We start from the raw sequence: 16,247 nt of genomic DNA, 5'->3' as shown, positions 1-16,247 counted from the left end.
AGAGTCGGTCTCAAGTACTCGTTTCTCTATCAAAACAACAGTCGGAAAGGCAGTTTTTCAGATTTCTTTATTAAAATAGCAAAACATTTTCAATCCGAGGCCTGGATGGATTATTGTCGTTAGTTGATTCTGTACTCGTGTTCCACTTTAGCGGATGGACAGCATCATAACAAATTCTAGGGAGGAGTAGAAACAAATTGAGTGAACAAGGGGGAGAGGGCATAGTACCGTATTTTACGCAGTGTAAGGCGCCCATCTTATTTTTTTTGTCATATAAAAGGCGCACCAGATTATAAGGTGCAGTCATGGTGGTAGGAGTAGTAGGGGGTTGTGTTATACATTCACCAGATGGAGCAGATGTAGTTCGTGTTAGAGAACCACTAAATGCAGGTGCTGTAGTACTATTAGTAGTAGTAGGAGGGGGTTGTGCTACAGATCCACTAATTGGAGCGGTAATAGTAGTAGGGGGTTGTGTTAGACATCAACTAAATGGAGCGGCAGTAGTAGTGCCAGCAGAAGTGGTTAATGGTGTGTTATCCATCCACTCGATGGAGCTGTAGTAGTGATAGTAGTAGTGGTGAGGGGGGGTCTTATACATGAACTTGCTGGAGATGTACTAGTAGTAGTATGGGGTGGTGTTATACATCAACTAGATGGAGCTGTAGTAGTAGTAGTGGTTGTGAGGGGGGTCTTATACATGAACTTACTGGGGATGTAGTAGTAGTAGGGGGTTGTGTTATACATCAACTAGATGGAGCTGTAGTAGGAGGAGGAGGAGGTTGTGTTATACATCGACTCGATAGAGCTGTAGTAGTAGTAGGGAGTTGTGTTATACATCAACTAGATGGAGCTGTAGTAGTAGAAGTGGTGGTGGGGGGTCTTATACATAAACTTGCTGGAGATGTAGTAGTAGTACAGGGTTGTGTTATATATCAACTAGATGGAGCTGTAGTAGTAGGAGTAGGAGGAGGAGGAGGATGTTGTTTATACTCGGCGGAGCTGCAGTAGTAGGGGGTTGTGTTATACATCAACTAGATGGAGCTGTAGTATTGATGGTGAGGAGGGTCTTATACATGAACTTGCTGGGGATGTAGTAGTACAGGGTTGTGTTATATATCAACTAGATGGAGCTGTAGTAGTAGTAGGAGGAGATTGTGTTATACATCCACTCGACAGAGCTGTAGTAGTAGTAGGGGGTTGTGTTATACATCAACTAGATGGAGCTGCAGTAGTAGAAGTGGTGAGGGGGGGTCCTATACATAAACTTGCTGGAGATGTAGTAGTAGTACAGGGTTGTGTTATACATCAACTAGATAGAGCTGTAGTGGTAGGAGTAGGCGGAGGTTGTGTTATACTCGGCGGAGCTGCAGTAGTAGGAGGTTGTGTTATACATCAACTAGGAGCTGTAGTAGTAGTAGTGGTGGTGAGGGGGGTCTTCTACATGAACTTGCTGGGGATGTAGTAGTAGTACAGGGTTGTGTTATATATCAACTAGATGGAGCTGTAGTAGTAGGAGGAGGTTGTGTTTTACATCCACTTGACAGAGCTGTAGTAGTAGTAGCGGGTTGTGTTATACATCAACTAGATGGAGCTGCAGTAGTACATAAGGTGTGCGCCTTAGAGTGCGGAAAATATGGTCATTGATCCCCAATTTCACCTTCGAAATCAATGTTGCCATCTGCGTTGATGTCCAACTCCTTGAGGATTTCCTCCAGCTCCCCTTTCTTCAGCTTCTCCCCCAGCAGGCCCTTGGCAGCTTCCTTCATCTCCTCCTGGTTGATCTTCCCATCCCCATCCAAGTCGAACTTTGCAGCCCCACAACAAAATCAGTCAATTTTCACGAAAAATCGCACTTCCCGCAAATCAGACGCCCACCTGCAGGAACGCCGATTGGAGTTCCTTCAGTCCCAGCATGTCAGCAGTTTCCCCCATCATCCTGGGCCCCATGAGTTCCGTAAAGTCCTCAAAATCCATGAGCCCACCCACTACGGAGGGGAGAACCAGGTTCTTACATCTCCTGGCGCAAAAAAAACCTGACGAAAATGAAAAGACTCACTTCGCATTTTGATTTGCTGCACGATCTCCAGGAGCTCCATTTCGGTGGGCATGTAGCCCATGGTCCTCATGCATTCGGCCACATCTTTGTAGTTCAGGTAGCCATCTTGGTCGTAGTCAAACTCCTTGAAGGCTTCTTGGAGCTCTGAAAGGAGTCGATTAATGCGCTTAAATCTTTAATTCGGCTACGATGTGGTCAACAACCTCGGAATAGAGTGTGTACAGACGATCCCCTACTTACGAACATACGACTTACGAACAACGGTACATACGAACATGTCTGCAAATTGCGTTTATGTCGAAAAATGTTCGTAAGTTCGATTTTGTATTTTTTTCCGAGTAGTGCTTCTTTCCGCCGCTAATACCGACGCCTGGCGCTGTGAGAGCTCAGCTCACCCAGCATCTACCTTCTTCTGTCCAATTCGTTGCAATGCGGAAGTGCGTGAACGTATCTCCAGTGCGCAAAGAACCTTTTTCATTTGTATCATTAAATATCTCGTGCATCCATTATTGAATATGGTTGGTAAAAAGCGAAAGGCTTCTATTGAGGGAGGTGCAAGGAAGAGGCAAGCCATTTCATTTGAAACGAGTGGCAATAATAACAAAGCTTGATGTGCGTGAGAGTGGTGAGCGTTGCACGGGCATACAACTTGAATCGTTCGACCGTCAGTACCATTTATAAACAGAAAGATCGAGCAGCAGGACCCAAATATTGAACGTTGCACAAAGTTTGAATGATGCCATACAGTGCTACCGCATCATTTATGATGAAAAAAAGAAGAAAACTGTGCAATCGTCGTTAGATCGCTTCTTTCGGCCAGTTTCTAAGACATAAATCTCTCTCTCTCTATACAGTACTGTACATATTCTCTCCATTTTATTAAATGTTTTTTTCAGTACAAACCAATGTGTGTTACTTATACAAGCCTTAAACATACAAATGCACTTATATAAACCTTCAATATACTTATATAGGCCTTAAACATAAATTATAATACAAAATATAGCACTGAATCAACTTACAAACAAATTCAACTTATGAACAATCGCTCGGAACCTAACTCGTTCGTAAGTAGGAGAGTGTTTGTATTTCTCACATCTTTCTTACAGATTGGGACATTTTAAAGGGTTCAGTTGATAGTGTGAGAATTTACATATAAAGTACTGCTCTGCTTACAAAAAAAGTCTGGAACCAATTAATTTCAGCGGGAAATATTCATATTAGCATCGAAAATACTGAATATATTTGTAGAATTAAAAATTGTTTCCTGATTTGCCTCCATTTTGTTTTTTTAAATGTAAACAACTTGGAAACAGATTTCAGAATGTTTTTTCCTAATTTGATCTCAACACAAAAACGTAAAAAAATGTTGTTAATGACAAATCAATTAGCACAAATGCGACATTTTTAATATTAAAAAATAACTTACCATCTAATTCACCTTGAGCTAATTCTCTCTCCTGTTGAAAAATGAACACATTTTTAAGAGAAATATTTTTTTAAACATATTTGACTTATATTCTACTGCTAAAAACCCAAACCCAAACCCCAACGAAACTCACAGCACCAAAAACGCTATTCAGCACCGAATTGTAGACTTTGTTCATGCTCTCATTGTTTTTCTTGGACTTTTTGGAGGACTTTTTCGGCGTTTCGGACACCGACCCCGACGGCGTCGACTCGGAAGAAGACGCTCCACTTTTTCTGGACCAAAACACATCATGGCTAATCCTTCAATTTCCGTACAGCGCAACAAATTCAAAACAAACCAAAAATAGATAAAAGGTACCCATTTGTTGACGTGGATTCTGCAGAAGTGGTGGACGCTGTTCTCTCTCCCGCCTTGGACATGCTGAATTAAAAAAAAAAACTGGACATTTAGGGAAGGTGGACTCCCAACCAAATGTCCTACGTCCTTCCTTACCTTTCATGTGTCCAACCAGGGCAGAGCTGTCCTCTTTTCCGTCGCTCTCTGATCTCCTGTGAGTGTAAACTTCTTGACCTGCTTCCATCAGAGAAGCTTAGCAGCTAATTAGCACGGCTGAACGTGCCAAATAAAGCAAAACATGGCCAGCTTGCCAACCCTTCAACCAAAAAGCATCTAACTACCATATTTTCTTGCATATAAGCCTTATTTGCAACTAAAAAAATGATGATTTAATCAAGGGTACGGCTTATATGCGCACAAATTAGAAAAAAAGCGGTGATGTCCAGAAACAGCGGCTTGTAAAGTAGTGATCGAGTATTTTCGATTGGAGTTACCGTATTTTCTCGCATATAAGCCATGTTTTTAACAAAAAAAAATGATGACAGAATCAAGGGTACGGCTTATATGCGCACAAATTAGAAAATAAGCGGCAATGTCCAGAAACGGCGGCTTGTAAACTAGTGATCGAGTATTTTCGATTGGAGTTCCGCGATAGTTACCGTATTTTCTCGCATATAAGCCTTATTTGTCACTAAAAAAATTATGATTGAATCAAGGGTATGGCTTATATGCGCACAAATTAGAAAATAGCGGTGATATCCAGAAACGGCGGCTTGTAAACTAGTGATCGAGTAGTTTTGGTTGGAGTTCCGTGACAGTTACGGTATTTTCTCGCATATAAGCCGTATTTGTAACTCACAAAAAATTATGACAGAATCAAGGGTACGGCTTATATGCGCACAAATTAGAAAATAAGCGTCGATGTCCAGAAACAGCGGCTTGTAAACTAGTGATCAAGTATTTTCAATTGGAGTTCTGCAACAGTTACCGTATTTTCTCGCATATAAGCCTTATTTGTAACTAAAAAATGATGACAGAATCAAGGGTACGGCTTATATGCGCACAAATTAGAAAATAAGCGGCAATGTCCAGAAACGGCGGCTTGTAAACTAGTGATCGAGTATTTTTGATTGGAGTTCCGCGACAGTTACCGTATTTTCTCGCATATAAGCCATATTTGTAACTCAAAAAAATGATGACAGAATCAAGGGTACGGCTTATATGCGCACAAATAAGAAAAAAATGTGGCGATGTCCAGAAACAGCGGCTTGTAAACTAGTGATCAAGTATTTTCAATTGGAGTTCCGCGATAGTTACCGTATTTTGTCGCATATAAGCCGTGTTTTTAACAAAAAAAATGATGACAGAATCAAGGGTACAGCTTATATGCGCACAAATTAGACTTGACATGCACGAAACTGCAAGGTGACGAAGACGAAACGCCATAACACAAGATGATGCGGCCGGTTATTACAAAATAAAACGCGAAACCAAATTTATTTTGACGTCTAGGAATGAAATTCAAGACAAAAAATAAAACTCACTTGTTCCTGCCATTGTTCGCTCAAGGCACCACCATCTTACCTTTTACCAGTTACTAGTTGTCCTTAAAAATAATAAAAAAATCATAGATTGTCCATATCCACATGTATTGGGAAGGAAAAATCCTCCATTTTGTTATTTTTAAAATGAGTGAATCTATTAAATAAGACTTATCTACGGCAGAGTGAAGTGACAACGCCAGAAACTGACCACACGAGGGCGCCAACAGTTTGTATCTCACCAAAAATTGGACAGTGGAGTTAATAGTAGAAATTAATTCGCTGGCAGCCTGACACTTCAAAAGGATTGGACGCCTCCTGGAGTTAAAGTGACACATGCCGCAATTATTTCTTTGCCGTTTACAGATGGGCTGGTTATATTTATGGAGTTATAATTAGTGACATATGAGTGATTTATAATTGTGGCTCAACGTCAAGTCCCATATGGTTTTGCCCAGCGGATTAAAATCCCCCAAAGTGACGTTTCCCCAGTTTTTGTTTGAACGTCAGTTCTTCCCGAATAAGCAATATTAAAAGAACGCGTTAAAAAAATGTGAAGGATTATTGCAAAATGAACCGTGACTAATTTGGCGAAGCTTTGTCTTTGGGTTGTAGACAATACCGCGTCTCCCTTTGCATTCATCCATAACATTCTCTGGAGGACGAGGCCGGTGGTTGCCATGGTAACTGCGCCCAAATAGTGAGGGAGGGATGACCAAATCCTCTAAACTGCACAGGAACACATTTAAAACTGGGCTTTTTAAACAAAATATAAACAGAATGACAACGGTTCGTACCCGGATTTTCCTTCGTAGCCTCTTGGAATTCTTCTTTATTGTCCGTCTTCGTCCCCCTTTTAATCAATACACCTGGGGATTAGGCTCGTTTGCAAAGGTGTTGTCAGTCAGCCCCAGATTTGCGTGTAGGGGTCTCCAAAAGGGATACTAAAATACTGGTAGATTATGAAGTTGCAGTCATGGTGGTTGGTGGTAGTAGTAGTAGTGGGTTGTGGTTCAGATCCTCTAGATTGAGCTGTAGTAGTAGTAGTGGGTTGTGTTATAGATCTACTAGATGGAGCGGTAGTAGTAGTGGGTTAGGTTATAGATCAACTAGATGGCGCTGTAGTAGTAGTGGGTTGTGTTATAGATTCACTAGATGGAGCTGTAGTAGTAGTCGGTTGTGTTACAGATCTACTCGATGGAACTGTAGTAGTGGGTTGTGCCATATATCCACTCGAGGGAGCTGTAGTAATAGTAGTGGGTTGTTTTTCAGATCCCCTAGATGGCGATGTAGTAGTGGGTTGTGCCATATATCCACTCGAGGGAGCTGTAGTAATAGTAGTGGGTTGTTTTTCAGATCCCCTAGATGGCGATGTAGTAGTGGGTTGTGTTTCAGATCCACTAGATGGTGCTGTAGTAGTAATGGGTTGTGTTATAGATTCACTAGATGGAGCTGTAGTAGTCGGTTGTGTTACAGATCTACTCGATGGAACTGTAGTAGTAGTGGGTTGTGTTTCAGATCCACTAGATGGCGCTGTAGTAGTAATGGGTTGTTATAGATTCACTAGATGGAGCTGTAGTAGTAGTTGGTTGTGTTACAGATCTACTCGATGGAACTGTAGTAGTGGGTTGTGTCATATATCCACTCGAGGGAGCTGTAGTAGTAGTGGGTTGTGTCCGAATATCCACTAGATGGAGCTGTAGTAATAGTAGTGGGTTGTGTTTGAGATCCCCTAAATTGCGCTGTAGTAGTAGTGGGTTGTGTTTCAGATCCACTAGATGGTGCTGTAGTAGTAATGGATTGTGTTATAGATTCACTAGATGGAGCTGTAGTAGTCGTCGGTTGTGTTACAGATCTCGATGGAACTGTAGTAGTGGGTTGTGTCCGAATATCCACTAGAAGGAGCTGTAGTAATAGTAGTGGGTTGTGTCCGAATATCCACTAGATGGAGTTGTAGTAATAGTAGTGGGTTGTGTTTCAGATCCCCTAAATTGCGCTGTAGTAGTAGTGGGTTGTGTTTCAGATCCACTAGATGGTGCTGTAGTAGTAATGGATTGTGTTATAGATTCACTAGATGGAGCTGTAGTAGTCGTTGGTTGCGTTACAGATCTACTCGATGGAACTGTAGTAGTTGTGGGTTGTGTTACAGAGCCACAAGAGGGAAGTGTAGTAGTAGGTTGCGTCATATCACTCGAGGGAGCCGTAGTAGTAATAGTGGGTTGTCTCCGAGTATCCACTAGATGGAGCTGTAGTAGTAGTAGTTGGTTTTGTTATAGATCCCCTAGATGGAGCTGTAGTCGTAGTAGTGGGTTGTGTTACAGATCCATTACAGGGAGCTATAGTGGTGGGTTGTGTTACATACCCACTAAAGGGAGCTGTAGTAGTAGTATGTTGTGTCCGAATATCCACTAGATGGAGCTGTTGTTGTAGTAGTAGTAGTGAGTTGTGTAATATATATCAACTAGATGGAGCTGCAGTAGTAGTAGTGATAGTAGTAGTGGTGAGGGGGGTCTTATACACGAACTTGCTGGAGCTGTAGTAGTAGTGGGTTGTGTCCGAATATCCACTAGATGGAGCAGTAGTAGTAGTAGTAGTAATAATAATAGGAGTTGATTTACAGATTGACTTGATGGAGCTGTTGAAGTAGTAATGATACTGATAAATTCTCTAAAACGTAAGCAAAAGTGCCCCTTAAAAGTACTGCTTGCTTAAATTTTAGGTGCACCTGAAGTATAACCCTGACTCCAACCCTATTGAGCACGGATTTGATAAACAAACCGCATCACACAGGAAGTAAGAAGTATATAACCAAGTGTATTCCCTCTGTTAATGTACACATATTTAGAGTCATCTCACTGGAACACTTTACAATAACATTTAGAAAGAACAGGAAGCTATTGGGGTGTGGGGGGCGGGGCTGTTATGGATTGGGGCGGAGTTAGAAAAAAAGTGACAGCAGATTTAAAAAAAAAAGCAATTATTAGAAAACAGTCGGGTGGAAAAACGGGACAGGCAACAAAAAAGGTCGGCGGACAAACAATAGGGGAAGCATGATGGAGACGTACAAACCTCAGATTTACCGACGGCAAACCAATAACAACAAAAAGATGTTCCTCATCGCCCAGAACGGTGGATTTTTTTCTATTTTTCGCAAACGGGAAGAATCGTTAGGAGGAAACAGGTTTGCCATGGCAAATATTTAGACATTTCACAAACTTTTTTCAGCATTTTTTTTTAAACTCATGGCGGTACAGTTGTCTTCTTTTCATCGAGCTGAGAAAAAAAAACCGGAACACTAGAGTACGTCCCGTTCCGGACCGGCCGATTTTAGGCAATGAAATGGTTCGGACGACGACAGAGTCACAGCTACGCGGTCTCGGCCAACGTCTGTCCACACGTTTTACCTTGGCCGTCCCGGGTTACCAACTCCGAATGGATCGGTCGCCGTGGAGAAAGTTTCTCTGCCGGGGGGAGGCGGACCAAACAGAGTTTTAGCCAGTCCGCCTTGGCGGTTTTGGCGGTAAATTGCTACTGTGTTTTAGTGTTTTTTTGTTTTTTTTCGTTGTTTTCTCAGCACTCCACGGAAATTAAGTAAGTTTGGGTCTTTGTCCTCGATGAATACTACATGCTTGAAACACGGCAGAGCGCCACCTGCTGAGGCAGAGCGTGGAGAGAGACGGCGGCGGATACTGTTAACGAAGGATACTTGATGGTGCTTCTGTACAGTACGAGAGATTGAACTCAAACCGATGGGAGGGCCGAAATGTAACCTCCTTCAACGGCAAAAAAATGTCCGGAGTTGGCGTTCCCCGGCCTGGTGACATTTCCACGCCTCTCTCGGTGTCTGCCTCGGTGCGTAGCGGCGGCGGCGCTCTCAGACGTAGTACTCTTTGTCTTTGTTTTTTTTGTTCTTCGGCGCCGTCTTGGCTGCGTTCGGCGGCTTCTCCTTGACCAGAGTGCCGTTGCTCTGTGTAGCCGAGTTGCTGATGTAATTGCGGCTCTGGTCCACCTGGTAGGAACCTTCGTCGCGGTTGCGGTACTTGTACATGGCGTAGAGGAGGATGAGGATGCACAGGGCGGCGGCGGCGACGATGCCCACCACCATCCCCGTCGTGCTGCTGGACTGTTGCACCTCGACGGCGCCCGGCAAACCTCGCTCCGGGGACGTGGGGTCTGGAGTGGGAACGTGGGGGAAATCAGGGTTGTAGGTTACCCCCGGGGCTCGGCGCTGGACCGGGTCCGACGAGGGGTGGGCCGGCGGCAGCAGCACCTGATCCCGAGTGTTCATTTTCCCGGCCGGGATGTTGTTGCCGTTGCCGCCGGCCGGCTTGAGGCGGGGGCTGAGCTGATCGGGGTCCGCCGCCGTGGGGGCGGAGGACACGGGTGGGCGGCGCTCGGGAGGGAAGTGGGAGAAATGGCCGTCACGGGGGCTTTGGCCCTCGGCGGCCGGGGGCGGGGGGAGGACGGTCCGCTCGGTAACCAGGGGGGAATTTTTGTAATAGTCCTCGTCGTCCGACTCGGTCATCTCGCCCGAGCCGTACGAGGACGCCTCCACATCGCAGTCGTCCTGGTCCAGGGGGCACGGGGGGCGCATGTTGGGTAAGGGGAGCGACTCTTTGGTGGTTTCGAGTAAAGTGAGGAAAGGGCGGTAAGTGGTCGGGGGCTGAGGGAGGACCGGGTAGAGGGTAGCCACGGAAGGGGGGTCTATCGAGTCCACCGTTATAATGGGCAAGACTATTTCCCCTCCTAGGACAAGAAAGAGAGAGCGGGTGGGAAAAGGGGTCAGAATTCCAGACGGTACTTGAACACCACACGAAACAGAAGCAGGATTAGTATAAACATCACATGATGTGGGTTTTTACTCATCTAACTATCTTGTTAGTTTATTTACACTAACTTCCGACTGAGCCTAATCAACACAAGATGCTAAAGCTTGATGCTAAACCTGTGTTAGCGCTACATCCTATGTCAGTTCTACAAGTAAAAAGCAGATTACAAACGACACTGAACATGATCTAAATATCTGCTAATCTACACATAAGGCTAACCTAACCTAGCCTAGCCTAGCCTAGCCTAGCACTCTGGTATGTCTACTGTGATTGGTTGAGAAAGATAGCAAACCACGAGGTTCAGGTCACTTACATCAACAAATTGGCCGCATGATTTTTGCATGAAAAAAAAATTACAAAAAGAAAGCTGTGTAAGATTGTTCTGAAATATTGATCAACATCCCCCCCTCCCTTCTTTACCTCCACTCGTGCATCTTCTACCTCGAGGGTCCCTCTGCCAAATTGTCGTGAAAAAAGGGGGCTTCGATTTGGCCTTAAGGGCTAGCATGTAGCATTTTTTTTGTTTTTTTTTTAAATTAGCTTCGCGTTAAGCTAGCGGAAACGTCAAAACAGTCATTAGCTAACCAATCCAGACCCCCTCCCCCCACCAGAAAGCAGAGGTGAGTCATTTTTCAATTAGCTACCGCTAATCTAATTCGTTAGCACGCTACGGTTAGATTTGACGTTAGCTTTTCCGGCAAATAAAAGCGTTTTAGCAAACGTTAAAGTGAAATAGAAGCGGTTTGGACCGGATGCAAATTTGAGCGGTGGGGTGGGGTCACGGTAAGGGGGAGGGGGTTGTTCATTTCATAATAAAAACATGGTCAGAAGAGGAAAAAAAGCATTAAATCACCAATTTTTTTGACTTGGGGTGAAAGGTCAGAAAGAGTAGGGTAGGGACTCCCGCCTCGGGTCAGCTCAGCCCCCACCCCCACGAAAAAAACATTTTTTAATCATTTTTTTATGCATTCAAAGCCACAGAAATTTCAGAAAAATAACCCGAATATTTCCGAAGGCCTTGAAGAGAAGAGAAATGTGAGAGCTGTGAAAAAAACAAAACTTACAAGCATATTTTTTCTTCATATTTTTCACTTATGGAAACCAAAAAAAAAGGCTCGTTTCCGTGGCGATGACATTTGATTGGCCCGTTTGGCTCAGGTGTGTTTGCGGGTTGTGGGTTGCCTTGGCGGCAATCGCCTCGTAGCAACAAAAATGGCACAAAGTGAACGTTTGCGGGTTTAGTTTGGGTTTCAGCGGGTATTTTTTTTGCTTTATCCAACCGTTTAAGTTACGCCCAATTAAATTGTCATACGGTTTTTGTTCTGGTTTGATCCGGTCGCTTTCAGCCCTCAAACACACTTGGAGCCACCCCTTTAACGCAGGTGTAGTTCCCAGGTAGGGGGCGCCGTTTGGGAAGCGGCACGGGGTTAAAAAGACGTTAAAATTTGATCATATTTCCCACCACGCCGTTATTTTTTTCTAAATAAGAGCAAAATCTGAATCGTGAATGGTAATTTCAAATCGTAGGAATAAACCCTAGATCTAAGAGTGAAATCTTTAATGGAAACATTATATCTAAACCGTAAATCTAAAAGTAAAATCTTAAATCTAATTCTTTAATCTAAAAGTGAAATCTTGAATTTTTCAAGTGAACTCTTTAATCTAAATGTTAGATCTAAGTGTGTAATCTAAACGTTAAATCTACAATCTAAAAGTAAATCTGTAATCTACATGTTAAATCTGTAATCTAAAAGTAGATCTGTAATCTACATGTTAAATCTGTAATCTAAAAGTTAAATCTGTAATTTAAAAGTTAAATGTGTAATCTAAAAATTGAATCTGTAATCTAAAAGTTAAATGTGTAATCTAAAAAGTAAATATGTAATCTACATGTTAAATCTGTAATCTAAAAATTAAATCTGTAATCTAATAATGAAATCTGTAATTCCAAAATGAGATCTTTAATCTAAAAGTGAGATCTTTAATCTAAGTGTTATATCTAAATCTGTAATCGAAAAATGAGATTTTTTAATCTAAAAGTGAAATCTTTAACCTAAGTGTTATATCTCAATCTGTAATCTAAAAATGAGATGTTTAATCTAAAAGTGAACTCTTTAATTTAAGTGTTATATCTAAATCTGTAATCTAAAAATTAAATCTGTAATCTAAAAATGAGATCTTTAATATAAAAGTGAAATCTTTAATCTAAGTGTTATATCTAAATCTGTAATCTAAAAATGAGATCTTTAATTTAAGTGTTATATCTGAATCTGTAATCTAAAAAAATAATCTGTAATATAAAAATGTGATCTTTAATCTAAAAGTGAAATCTTTAATCTAAGTGTTATATCTAAATCTGTAATCTAAAAATGAGATGTTTAATCTAAAAGTGAACTCTTTAATTTAAGTGTTATATCTAAATCGGTAATCTAAAAATTAAATCTGTAATCTAAAAATTAAATCTGTAATCTAAAAATGAGATCTTTAATATAAAAGTGAAATCTTTAATCTAAGTGTTATATCTAAATCTGTAATCTAAAAATGAGATCTTTAATTTAAGTGTTATATCTGAATCTGTAATCTAAAAAAATAATCTGTAATATAAAAATGTGATCTTTAATCTAAAAGTGAAATCTTTAATCTAAGTGTTATATCTAATTCTGTAATCTAAAAATGAGATCTTTGATCTAAAAGTGAACTCTTTAATCTAAGTGTTATGTCTAAATCTGTAATTCAAAAATTAAATCTGTAATATAAAAATTCAATCTTTAATCTAAAAGTGAAATCTTTAATCTAAGTGTTATATCTAAATCTGTCATCTCAAAATTAAATCTTAAAGTGAAATCTTTCATCTAAGTTTTACATCTAAATCTGCAATATAAAAGTTAAATCTGCAATTTAAAAGTCAAATCTTTAATCTCAATGTTAAATCTGTAATCTCAATATAAATGTTTAATCTCAATGTTAAATATCTCAACTAAATATTTAGCTAATACGCTAATTCAAACAACCAGTGACCGGAAATGTCACAAATGTTTTCAACACTGCGTGGTGCTAAATATGAGAAAACCTCGCCTCCTATCCAACCAATCGCCGCTTTCCAAACGGCGCCCCATACCCCGGAACCCACACCCGGGGGTCCGTGACACCCCCGTCCCACGTTATGCAGCTCGGACAGGCCCGGAAACCCGCCGGTAGACTTGAAGAATAATAACCCGCAACTGTCTCCGTCTAAAACACGAATCAACAAAATAAAACAGGAGGGACAGCGCGATATTCAGTCAGATTGATTGGTCCTGACTCCCATGATTGGACCCTGGTGAGGCAGGCGGAGCCTCGCGTTAAGGCCGCATGATGAAGCATCTTCTTCATCCCCTGCGCCGGCCCCGGATGACTCACTCGTACCTCGACCCGCCAAACATCGTTAGCGTCGGGTCGCTAACGGCGCTTTCGAATATTCACGGCGCAAAGGGTGTCGCCGGCGGTTAATTCGCCTCTGATTGGCCCGCAGATGGGAAAAGCCAGGGCTGCTTCGTATCATCCCGAGATGTTTACGACGGCGGTCCAATCTTAGACTCCGCCCATCACGGCAAGATTTACAAGTAGCTTCGAGGCTAAAAATAGCGAAGGTCATTGCAAAGACTTTTCTGCCCTTATTCGTCTTATTAGCGTCCTCGGCGCTTCGTTTCTTTTCGTCAAGGTGAAGCATGAAATTGCTAATTTGATAAGATTTGATAAAATAAAATAAATAAAAATCAACCAATTAAAAAAAAGCAAATCCACAGCATCCTCTGGACTATAAGCCGCTTTTTTCATAATGCTCAAATGCGACTTATGTTTTTTTTCTGACTACGAATAGCCATCTACCATATTTTCTCGCATATTAACCGCCTCCATGTATAAGCCGCACCCTAAAAATTGCCTTAAAATCGTTGAATTTTACAATTTCTCTCGTATAAGCCCCCCCTCGGATTGACATTTTTCGCCGCCATATTCTTGGTTTTAATAGGAGTACAAATGTGTTACTTTGAAGGGAAAATCGCAGGTGAGAAGTACAACCAGGAAGTCTAGTTTGTCATTCCTAGGTAAGATAGCGGCACCCTGAGCGAGCAATGACAGGCACAAGTGAGTTTTTTTACGTTTTATGCATGATACGGTTTGTTTTATTTCTTGAATTTCATTCAAAGACGTCAAAATAAATTGTGTTAAGCGTTTTATCTGTTTATATTTCCTTTATTTTGAAATAAATGACCTTATCAGCCGCATTATCTTGCGTTTGGTCTTTGTCACCTTGCAGTTTCGTGCATGTCAAGTCTAATTTGTGCGCATATAAGCCATACCCTCAACTGAGTCATCATTTTTTGCATGACAAATAAGGCTTATATGCGAGAAAATACGGTAGTAGGTATATTTTTAAAGGTAAATATGGTATGTTTTTTTATAGTATATAGGCTATTGTGGAATTAGATCTAATTCAAATCTACCAAACAATTTTTGAAATATAACTATTAGTTTTTAAGGCGCCCTGATGAATTGGAGTGTATTTTTAGAAAGATTAAAAAATAAGAGAAACATGAAACAAGGCAAAAAGCAACAGTATATAAAAAAAAATATGATAAGCCAAATTCATTTTGGCCGGGAGCCGCATGAGGCTTGAGAGCCACGTCTTCAACTATAGTTATCTAAAAAACTAGCATGTTAACCGACGCATTTTTAGCTTGTTTTGTACTCAAATAAAAATGCTCTTATCCTCCCAAAATAACGGTAATCGGGATACATTTCCCACCCGAAGACTGGAAAGCAACGGGCCTATCAGGGTCCACCTATCCCAGCTGCATAACGAGGAAGCGTGGTCATATCGGAGAATCTTCAAGCCGTGAAAATTTGGCTTCGTCGAACGAGCATCGGACCCCCCGCCCCCCGCCGTGTTTACTCACCGTTCCCAGGCTCGCACTCCTCCAAATCTTCGTCATCGCTCGGACACTCGGCCGACGCGACCAAAATTTCATCAGCATTCTGAAACAATACACAGCGGAATGAGATTACCGTATTGGCCCGAATATAAGACGACCCCGATTATAAGACGACAACCTCTTTTTCAAGACCCAAGTTTGAAAAAAGACGTTTTGAACATCAAGTTTCAATTTTTAGACACAAAATATTGACAGTACATCTGAAAAAAATGTTTATAACAATACAGTGGTTCCGGGACTGAGCTCGTATGTCGATATTCTCGTAATTCAAATGAACGATTCCCATTGAAATGAACTAAAAACTAATTAATTCGTTCCAACCCTCTGAAAAAACACCAAAAACAGAATATTGGATTGGAAAAAAATGTTTTATTTGTTCTAATTCGCCATCTATTAACAAAGTAACAAATAACTAATGGTTTAATAGTACTAAAATGTGTTTAATAGTGCTAAAATTAGACTTTTTGCACGGCAACGCGCTCGTAACATAACATAAACAAATTTAAATGAACTTGGATTACGATGCAGACACTCAAAAATAAGTTTAATCTAACCTTACACTAAACTTAAACACTGAAAAAAATGCAATGCTGCGCCCAGTGCTCGTAGATATCTGTTATACACGAGAGAGATGCGGCAAAAAAGACAATTTGAAATTTGTCTTGTATCTCGAGATAATTATTTGCTCCAAATTTTACTCGTATCTCAAATTGCTCGTATGTCGGGGTGCTCGTATGTCGAGGTACCACTGTATATTCAACATTGAAAAAACATGTTATTTTCCCTCATTCAAATCATGCAAAAACATGATAATATGTGAACATTAAAATCTGACATTTGTCAATTCATTCCTTCTGTTTTTTGAAATGCAAATTAACCAATCAACTGTGATAACTTTTTTTTGAAAAAAACGCATTAACCATCCGTGTTCTGCATTCACTTCAAATATATCTGGCGCCACCTACTGTTGTGAACGGGTAAAATGTCTAGACCCCGGATATAAGACGACTGACACTTTTTTCCGTCTTATTTCAATGCAAAAAAACATCGTCTTATATTCGGTCCAAGACGTTATTTCCC

The 16,247-nt window shown here is 41.2% G+C and overlaps 2 protein-coding genes across 15 annotated transcripts in view; both read right to left on the bottom strand.

Annotated features, from left to right (window-relative positions):
- Positions 1–49: 49 nt before the first annotated feature.
- LOC144065764 (calcium-binding protein 2) lies at positions 50–6,664 on the bottom strand. 2 transcript variants are annotated; one of them, XM_077588853.1, is made up of 10 exons: positions 6,163–6,664; positions 5,608–6,094; positions 3,981–4,058; positions 3,846–3,908; positions 3,619–3,760; positions 3,486–3,516; positions 2,057–2,200; positions 1,876–1,985; positions 1,658–1,805; positions 50–176 (listed from the first exon to the last, which is right to left on the bottom strand). In XM_077588853.1, exons 4-10 carry the CDS (start codon positions 3,905–3,907, stop codon positions 148–150), a joined length of 666 nt encoding a protein of 221 aa, XP_077444979.1. In that variant the 5' UTR covers position 3,908; positions 3,981–4,058; positions 5,608–6,094; positions 6,163–6,664; the 3' UTR covers positions 50–147. The 2 variants fall into 2 exon arrangements, with proteins under 2 accessions (XP_077444979.1, XP_077444980.1); XM_077588854.1 differs by lacking the exon at positions 5,608–6,094.
- A 1,495-nt stretch (positions 6,665–8,159) lies between these two features.
- Positions 8,160–16,247, bottom strand: part of nrxn2b (neurexin 2b) — a 390,097-nt gene continuing 382,009 nt past the window's right edge. For 6 of the 13 annotated variants that reach the window (XM_077589542.1, XM_077589545.1, XM_077589544.1 and 3 more), the window contains 3 exons: positions 15,132–15,210; positions 9,636–10,111; positions 8,160–9,538 (listed from right to left, as the gene is read on the bottom strand). In XM_077589542.1, coding sequence (XP_077445668.1) covers positions 9,107–9,538; positions 9,636–10,111; positions 15,132–15,210 — 987 coding nt within the window. In that variant the 3' untranslated portion in view covers positions 8,160–9,106. Of the gene's footprint in view, positions 10,112–15,131; positions 15,211–16,247 lie in introns of all 13 variants that reach the window. The other 7 variants (XM_077589547.1, XM_077589550.1, XM_077589549.1 and 4 more) reach the window with 2 other exon arrangements.

This window comes from Stigmatopora argus, chromosome 20, assembly GCF_051989625.1.
Source record: "Stigmatopora argus isolate UIUO_Sarg chromosome 20, RoL_Sarg_1.0, whole genome shotgun sequence".
In the NCBI taxonomy this organism is placed as follows: domain Eukaryota; kingdom Metazoa; phylum Chordata; class Actinopteri; order Syngnathiformes; family Syngnathidae; genus Stigmatopora; species Stigmatopora argus.
This window is presented reverse-complemented; position numbering and strand designations above follow the sequence as displayed.